At 38.8% G+C, this 15,550-nt stretch overlaps 1 protein-coding gene across 1 annotated transcript in view; it reads left to right on the top strand.

Annotated features, from left to right (window-relative positions):
* The window catches only part of LOC150074948 (USP6 N-terminal-like protein), a 300,409-nt gene that overhangs the window by 191,179 nt on the left and 93,680 nt on the right, over positions 1-15,550 (top strand). The window contains exon 9 of the mRNA XM_090389250.1: positions 2,801-2,849. Within this exon, the coding sequence (XP_090245376.1) occupies positions 2,801-2,849 (49 nt within the window). The remainder of the gene's footprint in view (positions 1-2,800; positions 2,850-15,550) is intronic.

Genomic DNA, 15,550 nt, shown 5'->3' with positions numbered 1-15,550 from the left:
ATGGAGCAGTTCTTTGTTTTTTTTTCAACAGGATGATAACCCATGCTGTATTGCATGATGTTCAAGAAAGATTTGTGGACTTGAATGTACAAAAGTTGGAATGGCTAGTTAAGAGTCCTGATCTGAATCCTATGGAACACCTGCAGGATGAATTGGAACATTGGGTCAGACCAACACATTCCACGTTAACACTAGTCACTGTTCTGCAAGAGGAATGGAGAACTGCACTTGTTGCAGGGTATCTTTTGTTGTTAGTAAGCCTACTTAAGAAGGTATAGAGCAGTGCTTCTCAAACGTTTTTTGTATCCCCCCCCCTTGGTTGGATTACTTCCCCTCTAAAAAAAAGCCCTCGCCAGGGCTTTTTTTTAGCCCACCAATATAAAGTGAAGCTAAATAACTGAAATGAATATTTGTGTGTTTGCCTCCAAAAATGTAAATGCAACCCTGCATGTATGTGTGTGAATTATAAAGAAAACTATTTACTGCACTTTATTCCTTCTTCGTAAAAAAATTATAATTACATAAATAAAAAAAAAGTCAGTTATAGCCACTTAAATTAAGTCATAAAAATTAAAGTTAATTACATAAATAAGTTACGATATTAATGGAAATAGTTAATTATATTTTAATATTTAATGTGATGGATGAGCTTGGTGGAGATTTATTAGCTTATCAATATTAGGTTTAATATCTGTAAGTAGAAGTCGTAAATCGCCACGTTTAACAACATCCAGACAATTTCTTTGTTTTGTCAGCAATTGAGATACAGCACTGAAACTGGTTTCGACTAGATATGATGTTGGAAAAGAAATAGGTGATTTTTTTTACAATTCCCCACAATGCAGGATAATGGTCAGGGATTTTCTTTTGTAACCAAAATTCCTGATATGAATTTTGAAATTTTGGCTTCAGTTCAACTTCATTTTGTAACTCAATCAATTCTTCTTCTACAAAACGTTCACCATCGTCATTATTTAAAAAAAGGATATATAAACCCAATCTGGAATTTTCGAATTAAGGAGATATTCGAACCTTTCCTGCATATCTCTGCGCAACATTTCTAGATGATTACAAAAAGTTAGTAGAGTTTCATCAGCTATTTTTTCTTTTTTCTCTATTTCCAATAGATTTGGAAATTGATACAATTCACGGCATCTTGTGCATAAAAAAGCTTTAATTTTGAAATAAATGCTGAAATTTGAGTTTTCACCTTAATAAGAGTTGCATCTTGTCCTTGTAAATGTAAGTTCATTGAATAAATAAAGTTGAGTGAATCTAGTAAATAAATCTGCAAGATAAGCAATATCAGTTTTCATTTTCTTGAGGTCATTACTAAGGTTATTGTTCCTATCTTCAAAAAACTCAACAACAGTATCAAAGAGTTCATAAAATCTGCTGAGACAGTTGCCTTTTGACAGCCACCGAACCTCGGAGTGAAGTAGCAAATATTCAAAATCTTCACAGTTTTGATCACAAAGCTTTCGAAATATACGATTATTCAAAGAATGTGCTTTAATTTTGTTTATAGCAGTAATAACAATTTGTAGAGAATTGTGCAGTTGATCAAGTTTTTTCGCAGTGACAGTGAATGACACAATGAACAGTAATAATATTTGGCACAGCATTTTTTAAATAAGCCATAAAACTCTTGTAATGGCCAATCATTGATGGTGCTCCATCCGTGGCACAAGCAAGTACATTTGTAAGTGGAATTTTCCTGTCTTTAAAAAACTTTTCAGTAACCTGAAATATAGACTCGCCTTTGGTATACGTTTCTAGACATCTTGCAAATAATAATTCTTCGTTCAACTTTTTATCTTTTATGAAACGTACGTAATAAAGATTCGTTACCTGGCCAAGTTGATGGCCTATCGCCTCCTTTCATGCCTAATGCCCCCGTGGATAATTCAAACGCCCCCCAGGGGGCGATATCGCCCACTTTGAGAAGCGCCTGTATAGAGTGTTATAGTGAGCAGTGCAGTTAAAGTGAGTGGCAAGGATGTCAATGTGAAAATAACACGAGTTCAGACACTTTTTTGGAGGGTAGTGTAACTTTCAGGAGTGGCTTGAAAGAAGTTAAAATCTTTTCATTATGCTTGCATTTAGTAATCAGGAAGCTGCTTTTCTTATATTACGAATAAATATTCATAAGGTATGAATTTGAGGCTCTGTCAATTTTAGGACTTTACTGAACATGTCAGAGATCACCTGAAAGTTATATATTTATTCTCTTTCAAAAGAATAGTTCTTTCTTTACAGAATGATCTGTACACCTTAATAGAACAAAGTGTCACAAGTTTTAGCATGTTAGATCATGTTAGAGCAATGGCGTATACCACATATTTAAGAGAAATTCCATGGCATTGTTTTTTTTTTTCAGCATGATGGATCCTTGCCACATTCTCCATTAGAGCAGTGTGGCAAAGAATTTTAATGTCATCAGCAGCCAAATGAACACTGGATTGGGCTGTTTACCCACAATGTGGCTTCCAAAGTATCCTTAGCTTGTTATTTTGTTATTTTTTTATTGAAGTTAGGTAAACACTGTCACCCCACAAACATCCTTGTGAAATTCTATGGAGCATATATAGAATCTGTAGATCCTATGCTCAACACCTGTAAACTTTCGGGGATGTAAAAACAATTTCAGTTTCTGAAATAATATTTAGCGCATAGTTTATTTTATTAATGAATAAATAATTAATTTTTATTGAATAATTTATTCTTTATTGATGATCATGAAAATTATTATTAACATAGCTTATTCATAATCCCTTATAACACAAATTCATTGTTTTAGGCAGCAAGCCCTGTTTCATGTTTTAGCTGCATATTCAATGTATAACAGTGTAAGTATATGCTTTTTCTTTATCACTATATTTTTATGTGATGAGTTTCATTATTACAGATAACACACGCATACCAGTAGGTTCTTTTTTCAGTAGGAAACTTGATTGTAGATATTCTTCATCTCAATTCTTTTGTTTGTTTTCAAACTCTGCCTATCAACATGCTCTAAATCAGATTTTGTGTCATAAACTAAAGTTAAAGCTGACCATTGAAATCTAAAGGAGGTGCAACTTGCTTTAGAAGCAGTCAGGGAAGCAAGAGCAACATACAAATATACTTTGACCTTGCTTTTCCGACATTATAATGGGGGATTTTAATTTCCTAGATATTGACTGGAACTTGTGGATCAGTCATTCACACACTAACAAGGCTTTTGTGGATTTATTGGATGATTGTTTTCTACAGCAGCATGTTCGGGAGGCATCCAGAGCGAGTAACAGTCTTGATCTGATTATCAGTATTGACTCTTCATGCATTAAGAATCTGCAGTTAAAGGAACCACTAGGTGGCATTTAGTCAAAGAGGTAACTACCATCAGGGGTAAAGGGAAGGGTTTTAGTTTTCATAAAGGTGACTATGGTGGTTTCAGACAACTTTTAAATTCAGTACTATGGGCCCAACTGATGATGTTTCCGAAGGCAAATTCTAAATGGGAAGCATTCAAGGAAATAATCTTGGTAGCTATAAATGCTAAGAAATACTGTTCAAGGTTTAGGCCTAAATGGATGGCAGATGAACTAATGAGATATGTGGCAGAGAAGGAATACATATAAATTAACATGTGACACAGAAGCCTGTGGTAGATATAAGCTGGTCTATAATCAAGTCACAAAGGAGGTTAGGAAGGCAGAGGCAGATTACGAGAAATATTTAGCAAAGGATGCAGAGAAAAACAGCAAAGAGTTCTTTACTTATGTAAATTCTATAAGGAAAGGGATGAATCAGATTGGTCCACTTGATATCGATGGTTCAACTGTTAATGATCCTGCTCAGGTAGCTGACAAACAGAATGAGTATTTTGCATCAATATATACACATGAGGAGTTATTCATGGAGGGGAATGCCAGAGGTGCATTAAATTCTGGCAGTGAGCTAAATGATTTTGTTAATAACTGAGAGCAAAGTGGAACAGAAATTGTTGAAAATAAACATAAGAAAGGCACTTCGGGTGGATGGGATCTATCCAGTTACAGTTAACCCTCGCTAATCCAGTTACAGTTAATCCGGATCGAAATATGAAAAATTCTGTTCACAGTTAAGTACTTTGAAAGACACACAAGATTTTGGAAGGAAGATGAGTCATTCTGACTGTGCACTGATTGACTGTGTAAAAGAGCAAGGAGAAGTTTTCAGCACTCCTTTGCGCCAATGCAGATGGACTCATCAGCTAAAGTCATTTGTGGTGGCAAGGCTAAGAATCCAAGGTCATTAAAAGACTGTATGCACATATTGCCTGTTGTCTACTACAATCCACAAAATGCTTGGTTCACACAATAAATTACAAAGAATTGGTTCTGTAATCACTTCGTATCCGAAGTTAAGAGGTACCAGAAAGAAGTGTTGAAATTTTCAGATTACTAGATTAAAGCATTTCTAATCCTTGACAATACTCCTGCACATCCAGATATCGAAAATATGTCCAGTAGGATGGTGAAATAAAGTGTTTGGTTTTGTTGCCAAACACAATTGCCTTAATACATCCCATGGACCAAGGCATCATTATGGCCAGTAAGAAGCTCTATAAGCGCAAGTTCCTTGATGAGGTGATGGTAGCATTGAAAGACAGACTGGATGAAGATAACAACACAAGAGGAAGAAGAACTCTGGAAAATATCAAGTCACACAATATCAAGTCTGTCTTCAACTGGCCAATGCATGGAGGGAAACAAAAAAGGAAAGTTTAGTGAATGGCTGAAAAAAAAAAAAAAAACTTGCAAAATACAGATGGTGATATTGACTTTAGGGAATTAGAGCCAGAGGACTTTCAGACTGTGTTGAGGGCAGCTGGAGAGACTGTAATAATGTAAGAAAATACCAAAGATTGGCTTGAACTGGAAGAGGAGATCCTGGATTTCAGCTTCTGACAGAGGAAGAAATTGCTGCAGTTCTTATTGAGGATTTTGCTATGGGAAAAGAATCAGATAATGAACTAGACGAACTAAAAGAATCTACAATTAAGAAGAAACTTCTTAGCTCCCTAAGTGATGGCATTGATGCAGTAATCAATTATGTGGAGACCCTTCAACAAACCAAAAATTGCATGGGTATTATGAACACCTAAGAACTGTGAGGGAGATCTTAATTAAGAACAGCATCAGAGGTTTGTTTATACAAAACATTACAGTTTCTTCAACTCTGCGTTATTACATTCAAAAACAAGTACAACTTTTAAGTCTTCTATCGATAGATAAATGTATTGGTTTTTTACAGTTTTTAAATAAAGGTTTTACAGTGATATTTATTTTCATCAGCACTACCTTATACCATTACATTTTTAATAAGTTTCTTTTTTTCGCCTTTTGCTTCACTAATCTGGACTATCTCTTAATCCATATGATCCCTCCCCAAATTAGTTTGAATTAGCAAGAGTTTACTAAAGGAGGCAGCAAAGGAAGTAAGCAAACCCTTAGCCATAATTATTAGCGCTTCCTTGGATTCAGGGGAGGTATCCATGGACTGGAGATGTGTAAATGTGACCCCTAATTCACAAAGGAGGATCAAAATGTGACTCAAGTAATTACAGACATGTTAGTTTAACTTCTGTTCCAGTAAAATTAATGGAGGCACTGGTTAAAGAAGCACTGCAGGATCATCTAGATTACATATCCTGCCCATGTCCATTTCAGTTGTTTAGTTTTGAACTCGGACACAGCATGGGTTTGTTAAGGGGAAGTCTTGTCTGACCAATTTTATTGGATATTATGATGTGGTCACAAAGGAATTGGATGCAAAGAATAATTTTGATATCATATACAGTCAAACTTGGTTATAACGAGCATCAAGGGACCAACAAAATTTCCTTGTTATAACCGTTACTTGCTATATCAGTGATTGTGGAGATGGGGAAACCCCTGGGGACAATGAACACTTTATATAAATGATGAGTTAAATCTACCTCCTTTTTTTTTTTTTTTTTTTTTTAATTCTCAATAGCTTGATAAAAAGATAGATTCAAAAAATAAAAAGAAATATTAGAGAGGAAAAAAATAATATAAGTATATACCTGCATATTATTTGTATTAATATGCTTGTATATGCTACAATACACTTAATACTAAACACAATTTATTTCTCTGTAATTAAAAACAATACTATTTAATAATAAACATGATTTCAATCCGTCTTTATTTATGAATCCTAAAATTGATGTTTGTTTTAAAGATTTCACTTTGCTATTTCTTAAGTTTCCCCTTAAAACACTGAATGCGTTAAGTCTCATTACTTACCTTAGTTCCTTCAAAAAAATTGACTAATGTGTCCACTGCACCTTGAGCTTGTGAGGTTGTCGGCACTGATTTTGATTCACTTTCACTTGTCGTCATATCTTCATTGTCTTTATCATTGTCATTTTTGTCTTTAGCATTAGCATTAGTAGAGGCATCTGATGCAAGAAAGCAAGCTTATGCAACATCAGCCAAAAAAAAAAAAAAAATAATCCATTTCCACTTCACCCCTCTGTTTGTTCGAAATATCCGTCCAGCTGAGCCTTAAACTTATTTAGGCTATCAACTTCCACGACAAGGGATGGAAATCTGTTCCACCAACCAACCATCCGCTGGCTAAAGGCAAATTTCCTCACGTCTATCCTACATCTGTCTTTCCTCAGTTTGAATTTATGCCCTCTCAGGTGATTATTCTGAGCAAGAGGAAGAATCCCATCAGCATTGAGCATGCTCAAACCATTCGAGGCTTTATACACCTCTATCAGATCACCTTGCTGGTGCCTAGTCTCCAGACACTGTAATTTCCAAAACTTAAGAATTTCTTCGTAAGAGCACCCCTTTATTCCATTCACCAGTCTTGTTGCCCTTCTCTGTACTCGTTCCAGCATCTCTATATCCTTCTTGAAATGAGGCCTCCAGACCTGTATACAGAACTCTAGGTGTGGCCTGACCAGGGGAGGTGATTATTCCCTTGTAAAAGGAATAATCACCTCCTTATCCCTGCTAGAAAAATTCCTATATATCATCAACAATACACCATGAGCTACTCTTGCAGCCCGTCTGCACTGCTCAGAAAACTTCATATCTGCCTGCACAACCACCCCCAGGTCCCTTTCATTCTCTACCACTGTCAGTGTAGTACCACAGAGTTGATATGTTGCTCTGGGGTTGCTGTTTCCCACATGTAGTACTTTACATTTGTCAATGTTAAACGGGCGCCTCCGTAGCCAGGTGGGAAGGAGCAGCAGTGCATAGCACACGCTTCTTGATTAGACCGGGGTTTGAGCCCGTCACCACCAAATATGGAGGATGCGGAAAGGTCAGGGAATGATATCCACCGCATATCTTGGAGCAATATGACCTTAGTTGCTAATGCTCCTAAAAAAAAAAAAAAATCAATGTTAAACTTCATTTGCCACCTCTCAGCCCATCTGCTCAACCTTTCCAGATTCTGTTGCAGTAGCATAGTATCAGTAGTGTCCTTGATAACCCTGCCAGCCTTCGTATACCATCATCAATATCATATATAAATACAGAAAACAATAATGGACCCAATACTGAACCCTGAGGGACTCCAATAATAACATTAGTCCACGATGAGCAGTGTCCATTGATTACCAATCTCTGTCTTCTCCCCCTCAACCACCCCTTTATCCATAGCAGAAATTTGCCTCCAATGCCACACTGCTCCAATTTGTGCAGCAGTCTTCCATGTGCAACAGTATCAAAAGCCTTTCTAAGATCCAAGTATATAATATCAAAGTTATTCCCTGCATCCATTTCGTTTGTGACTGCATTATAGTATCCAATCAAATTGGTCACACAAAACCATGCTGTGTCTGAGCTATAACTGAAGTCTTGTCTAGATGATCCTGCCGTGCTTCTTTAACCAGTGCCTCCATTAATTTTCTGGGAACAGAAGTTAAACTAACAGGTCTATAATTACTTGTTTCGCCCTTTGATCCTCCTTTGTGAATTGGGGTCACATTTCCACATCTCTAGTCCATGGGTACTTCCCCTGAGTCCAAGGAAGCTCTTATAATTATGGCTAAGGGTTTGCTTACTTCCTTTGCTGCCTCCTTTAATATAACTGGATAGATCCCATCCACCCCAGGTGCCTTTCTTGTATTTATCTTCAACAATTTCTCCTCCACTTTACTCTCAGTTATTACAAGATTCTCTAGCTTACTGCCAGAGTTGAATACACCTCTGGCATTCCCCTCACTGAATAACTCCTCATGTGTGAATGTCGATGCAAAATATTCATTTAGTTTGTTAGCTACCCGAGCAGGATCATCAACAGTTGACCCATCGATATCAAGTGGACCGATCTGATTCATCCCCTTCCTTCTTGAGTTTACATAAGTAAAGAACTCTTTGCTGTTTTTCTTTGCATCCCTTTCCAAAGATTTCTCGTAATCTGCCTTCACCTGCCTAACCTCCTTTGTAACTTGGTTACAGATCACCTTCTTCTGTAGGCTTCTGTGTCACGTGTTAATTTATATGTATCCCATGCATTTTTCTTCTCTGCCATATGTCTCATTAGTTCATCTGACATCCACTTAGGCTTACACCTTGAACAATATTTCTTAGTTGGTATGTAAAGCCTAGTAGCTTCTAAGATAACTTCTTTGAATGCTTCCCATTTTGAATTTGCTGTTGGTAACATCATCAGTTGGTCGCACTGTATAGAATTTAAATACTGTCTCAGTCCATCGTATTCGCCTTTACGAAAGCAATAACCCTTCCCTTTACCCCTAATGGTAGTTACCTCGTTGAGTAAATCCCACTTCAGCACACTGTAATCACTGCCACCTAGTGGTTCATTTACCTGCAGATTCTTAATGCATGAAGAATCATTACTGATAATCAAATCAAGAGTATTACTCCCTCTAGTTGCCTCCCGAACATGCTGATGTAGAAAACAATCATCCAATAAATCCACAAAAGCCTTGCTAGTGTGTGAGTGACCAGCCCCCAAATTCCAGTCAATATCTGGGAAATTAAAATCCCCCATGATAAGACTCTCTAATTTACTGGCCCACTCTATTTCTCTGTACAATTTCTTATAATACTCATCAGAGTCATTAGGCCTATAGCACACTCCTACTCTCAATTTTGATCTCCCAATGCTTGTCACACCAGACTGACTCGATACCGCACTGTCCAGCAGTGTCAACTGGCTTCACTTCCTTGGATTTTATGTATTTCTTAACTAATAGCATAACCCCTCCTCCCTTCCTATATCCTTTCTGTAGACATTGTATTCCCCAAATTCCAGTTCTGCATTCCTTATATCTGTGTGACACCACGTCTCTGAAATCCCCACAATATCTGCCTTTGATGTTTTGAGCAATACCTCAAATTCATCAAATTTATTTATTAAACTCCTAGCATCAGTGTACACACAAGTATACATCCACCTGTTCTTTTTCTTAGCTACCCTAACAACCCATGTGTTTACTTGTACCCCAATGATTCCCAGCAGTCTCTGAAATATTCTGCATCTTATTTTCCAAGCTGCGGCTCATTGCAATAGAAGCAGTGCAAGAATCACTTTCACCTCTGCCAGTGGCTACTGTTAATCTATTAGTCCTTGTATCTCCCAATCTAGCAGTTTTCTGACCCACCTAACACTGCCTCGATAGCATGAGCAAACATTCTTGCACCCTTTCTATTTAAGTGTATCCCATCCCTATAGAAGCAGTCTCTCCTGTTAACAAGTACAGACCAGGCTGAAAAAATTCTACCCCTTGAGCCTTGCACAATCTTTCCAGAGCCGAATTGATCGACAGGGCTCTCATCATGTACTCCCTCCTATCGTGTCTGGGCAGAATTGCAGACACTTTCAAATTCAACCCTAATTCACGACTTTTTTTCAACAGTGACCTGTACTTGTTAAGTAATTCCGCCGGTCTCCTACTCTTAATATCATTAGTGCCAACGTGTACAACTATATCATCTTTGTGCCCTTAAAAGATGATATCCGCTCTACAACGTCATCAACCTTTGCCCCTGGTAGACATACCCTGGTCCTGTTCCACCTATCCTTTTTTCAAAGCATGTTTCCCGTTTCCCTGACAATAGAGTCACCAACAACTACTAGTTCCTTTGGGACCAGCGCATTCTGCCTTTGAGGCTGCCGCTGTGTTGCGTGATGACCAAGTGCAAGCTCTGGCATTGGTGTGGGCAGCTGAGAGCTTTATGGGCCCTCACTCTTAATCCTTCGAGGGCATCCACCCTGTCCTTCAAGCTCTCATATAGGCCCATAACAACACTGAGTTGTCGCCTGATTTCCTTACACTCCTTGCATCGCGCACACACGAAGACATCTCCCATGGCAGTGTTATGTCCCGTACCCGACTGCTCCACAAACATCAAGCAAGTAGTGCATTTTGATAGGCTGTGATTCAGAGGGCAACTGCCCTCTCAGTTCTCCCCTGAGCCACAGCACTCCCATTATCCACTAATTTTGCTTAAGCAATATTATGTCAATTTTTAAATTGATCCAGCCAACCATTGTTACATAGAAAATCGTTGTGTCCAAATTGTTTAGAAAATTTTTCCGCTTGAGCCTTCAAGATCAGACTGTCTTTGAAAATCCAGCACTTCTTTGTGTGGTGAACCATTGAAGCAATGCTTCATCAACGTTTGTAGCCTCACACTTTTTAATTTTTTTTTTTTTTTTTTCCGGTTATGTTCTTTTCCAGTGCTGATATGTAAACATCTTTATAATAACATACACGTAAGTTATAATCCAGTTTAATACAAATATATACTAACAAAATCAGTAGCTTCCTTTCAATAGCCCGCAACAGGCAACATCTACGCTTTGCACACAGATGCAAAAGCAATCGAATCATACCTAAAGGGTTCCGCTACAAAGCCCCGTTCCACAACTCTCACATGGATCGTGCCTGTTTTAACTTCAGTCTACGCACATTAAAATTGTGGATAACCCATCTCCACCATGAAATCAAGAGCGCTGACTACAACAAGTCCAGACTTACAACACCTACAAGGTAAGGTCTCGCCTATCGTATTTACGAACCTTATACATACCATCTGTCATCGGGCTAATCTGATCTCTGATACCTACCGTTTACGCCAACAGCGCAAATTCATAAACTTAAACATAGAAGCTAACTCCTTAAAGACGAGCACTCGTTCAAGTGATACAACTTCCTTCGTCTGGAATCTAAGCAGCAAACAACTATCCATCGAACAGCTGAATGTTTTATCCAACGGCATGAAATTCAACGTCATACCATCCAAACCTCCATTCACACAGCTCGCTATGGGTATAGAAGCCAGTATTACCAACCTTCCTGAAGAAACTGCCAACGAGATCCGTTTCAGGACTGCCGCAATCCTCCTCAGCACTCAAAAAACTTACTCAAATCTTAACCATCGTTAACATGCCGCCCTATCATCTATAAGAAAAGACAACTCCATCGTCATACTTCCTGCGGATAAAGGGCACCGGACTGTTGTGTTGGACCGATCAACCTACCGAGAGAAAGCCCTGATCCTACTACTAGACCCAAACGTATATGAACCTCTATCTGATCCACCCATTAAGGTCTTGAAACGTCTAGAGACACATGTCAATAAACTCGTCCACACATGGTTTAAAGATAAGAAGATCTTGACCACAACTCAGCGTCTTCTACGTGCTACTGGCTGCCAACTACTGCAATTCTATGGATTACCAAAGATCCACAAACCGGGTATTCCCCTCAGACCAATAGTGTCGTGCTGCAGTGCCCCAATGTATGAACTGTCCAAACATATCGCGCGCCTCCTCTCACCTCTTATAGGTAATACCTCGCACACTGTTAAAAATAGCAGTGAATTCATCCACCTCATTAAGGACCTTTCAATCCCTGACAACACTGTCATGGCATCATTCGATGTGATTTCTTTATTCACTTCAATTCCCGTCCAACAGGCCATGCACTGCACCAGAAGGCTCCTCGAGAATGACTTAAGCCTCCAATCCAGGACATCACTATCCACTGATGACATCTGTACTGCCCTCAATCTATGCTTATCAAGCAGCATCTTCACTTTTGAGGATTCACTCTACCAGCAGGTACATGGCACTGCTATGGGTGCCCCTGTCAGTTCTGTAGTAGCCAACATCACCATGGAAGATCTGGAGGAGCAGATACACCAGAACCCACCTACACCTATTACATTGTGTAGATACGTTGACGATATTTTTCCCGTAATACCACGTGGCTCTGAAACTGCACTGCTGGAATACCTCAACTCCCTATCTAATTTCATCAAGTTTACCATAGAATCAGAGGTGAATGGTACGCTCCCGTTCCTGGACGTCCTAGTGCATCGCGTAGGCCCACATCTAGAGACCTCAGTATACCGCAAACCTATGTGGTGCGGTCAATTCACTAACTACAGATCCGGCCACGCACCAAGCCATCTCGATAGCACTGCCCGCACCCTATTCTCCAGGGCTTGGAGCCATTCCAGCACCGACACAATTAGGCGTAATGAGATCTCCTGTGTGAAGGCGGACCTAACCAAATGTGGTTATCCATCCCATGTACTAAGCAGATGCCTATTACAGGCAGAAGAACTCACATCCAACCCAAGACCACCGAACCAAGTCGGTATATCGTCCGCCTACATTCCCTATTATCCAGGCATGTCAGGACGGATCTCAAAGGTCCTTAGAAGTTACAACATCAAATTACCCTGCAGGAACCTACGTTCACTTGTCTCCAGCGTGAAGACCTCTGTCACACCTGTCTTACGCAGCAATCTGGTATATCGCATCACCTGTAGAGACTGTAACAGTTGCTACATAGGAGAAACATCAAGGCGTCTCCAAGATCACCTCACGGAATACGACAGAGCAATCTGGCCTGCCGAAACTGACCAGTCCGCAGTCGCGGAACATTTTTGGGCCACCAACCACGATCTTGACCCCAAACGCGACTTTGAAATAGTAGACCACTCACGACACTTTCGCCATCACCTATGGCTAGAGTCACTCAACATAGTAAACAATCCAAAGGCATTAAATAGCCAGAAAGGCATATATCTACATCCCATCCTAGAGACAGCCGTTTTAATGCTGGATGATCAGTGGTGTAGAAAGCAGCGCACGTCCGTGCAACAACAGTGACGCATGATTAACGTGCCTCACTCAGCTCGTTGTATTTTTGTATTTAATGTGTCAGTTGACGAAGAGACACGCGTTTCGAAAGCTACTGATTTTGTTAGTATATATTTGTATTAAATTGGATTATAACTTACGTGTATGTTATTATAAACTATGGACCCCAGTGCTCCAGGCCCATTCGTTAGTAAACATCTTTATTCTTCCACAATGTCAATACACTTGAAGAGGACAAAGAAAACTTTTCACATACTTCAACATTTTTTGCACCATGTTCCAACTCACAAATAATTTCGACTTTTTCACGAATCAAGAGACACTTTCTTGTGTTAGTAGACATGTTTGTGAAGGAAGGGTTTGTTTCTAACTGATTTTACTTTAAAATTATAGTGAAGTGATCTACATACAAAATCCTTAGGAGTCCCAAAATGCATACAAAATCCTTAGGAGTCCCAAAATGCATACAAAGTCCTTAGAAGTCCCATTGACAAATTCCCGAAAGTCTCAAAATAAATTTATGGTCCAATGAATACAAGACAATCTGTAAATGCAACAAGTACCGATGCACTGTTGTTTAACCCCCTTCACCGAAAGGGCAAGATCAAAATCCGGCCGCTAATCTGCTGTGGGTGGTCATAAAAGCTAATTCACCCTTTTCATTTTTGTCTTTTCCAAGAATTGGGTTTCTTTCGACAACCCAAGTTACCAAAATTGGTTCATTATATCCATGTCAGTACACTCGTTATAATGATGAGCAATTGTATGAGAATACACGTAAATTAAAATCATTATGGCTTTTTGCTTATTACAGTTGTGATCTTGTTATTTCCTTGCTCGTTATAAACAAGTTCGACTGTAATTGGATTTTAGGAAGGCTTTTGATGCTGTTGCACATGGAAGACTGCTGTACAAATTGGAGCAGTGTGGCACTGGGGAAAAATTGCTGCTATAGATAAAGGGATGGTTGAGTGAGAGAAGACAGAGTGGTAATCAATGGATTCTGCTCTTCATGGGCTAATGTTATTAGTGGATTCCCCCAGGATTCAGTGTTGGGTCCATTGTTTCCTCTGTATTTATTAATGATATTGATGAAGGTATATCAGGCTTAATGTCTAAGTTTGCAGATGATATGCAGGTTGGCAGCGTAGTTAATGACACTAATGATAGTATGCTACTGCAACAGGATCTAGAAAAGTTGAGCAGATGGGCTGAGAGGTGGCAACTGAAGTTTAACATTGACAAAGGCAAAGTTACTGTTATTTGGTGTTTTTTAGGAGCATTAGCAACTAAGGCCATATTGCTCCGGGGATATGCGGTGGTCATTCCCTGACCACAAAGGCAAAGTAATGCATATGGGTAGCAGAAACCCCAGAGTAATGTATCGACTGTGTGGTACTACACTCGGTGGTAGAGAATGAAAAGGATCTGGGGGTAATTGTGCAGTCAGATATGCAGTTTTCTGAACAGTGCAAAAAGGCCTGCATGAGTAGCTCATGATGTCTTGTCAGTGTTATACAGGAATTTTTCTAGCAGGGATAAGTAGATGATTATTCCTTTGTATAAGGCAATGGTAAGGCCACACCTTGAGTACTGTATACAGGTTTGGAAGCCTCATTTTAGGAAGGATGTAGAGCTGCTGGAACGAGTATAGAGAAGGGTAACAAGATTATTGAATGGAACAAAAGGTTGTTCTTATGAAGAAAGACTTAAGTTTTGCAAATTACAGTGTCTTGAGTCTAGGCTCTTATGAGGTGATCTGATTGAGGTGTATAATGGTTTGAGCAAGCTCAATACTATTCGGATTTGTCCTCTTGCCCAGATTAATCGCCTGAGGGGACATTAATTCAAATTGAGGAAAGACTGTAGTAGAATAGATGTTCAGAAGTTGGCCTTTGTGGGTGGCTGATTGCTGGAACAAACTGCCATCGGTCTTAGAGGAAGTTGACAGATTAAATGAATTGAAGGAAGAACTAGACAAACATTTGGAGTGTTGAATTGGGAAGGGTTTTTTTTTTTTTTTTTTTTGGGCTGATGCTGTATTATTGGCTTGCTTTCTTGAATCATATCCCTCTACTAATGCTAAATCCAACATGAATGAACCTATTATTAATAAATGTATCAAATATTATTGCATTTATCATTCTACAAGGGTGTCCCAATCATGTGAGGAATCATTAATACTCAGCATTTGGACTACCAAGAGAAACATTCGAACAACGGAAGTTTTGAATCTTCTCTAAACAGTATCCTATGCAAAAATGGTTATAAACGTATTGCTTTGTTGTCATATAATCGTGATAACATAAGTTAAAAAATCAAGGTGTAAGATTATATTCAAAGTTAATTACCATAGTTTTGATGATTACCTGTTTTTGGTTTATGTGAAACA

Source organism: Mastigoproctus giganteus, chromosome 14 (genome assembly GCF_048544385.1).
Source record: "Mastigoproctus giganteus isolate SK-2022 chromosome 14, ASM4854438v1, whole genome shotgun sequence".
In the NCBI taxonomy this organism is placed as follows: domain Eukaryota; kingdom Metazoa; phylum Arthropoda; class Arachnida; order Uropygi; family Thelyphonidae; genus Mastigoproctus; species Mastigoproctus giganteus.
The sequence above is the reverse complement of the archived record's forward strand: the minus strand, read 5'-3'. Positions and strand labels throughout refer to the sequence as shown.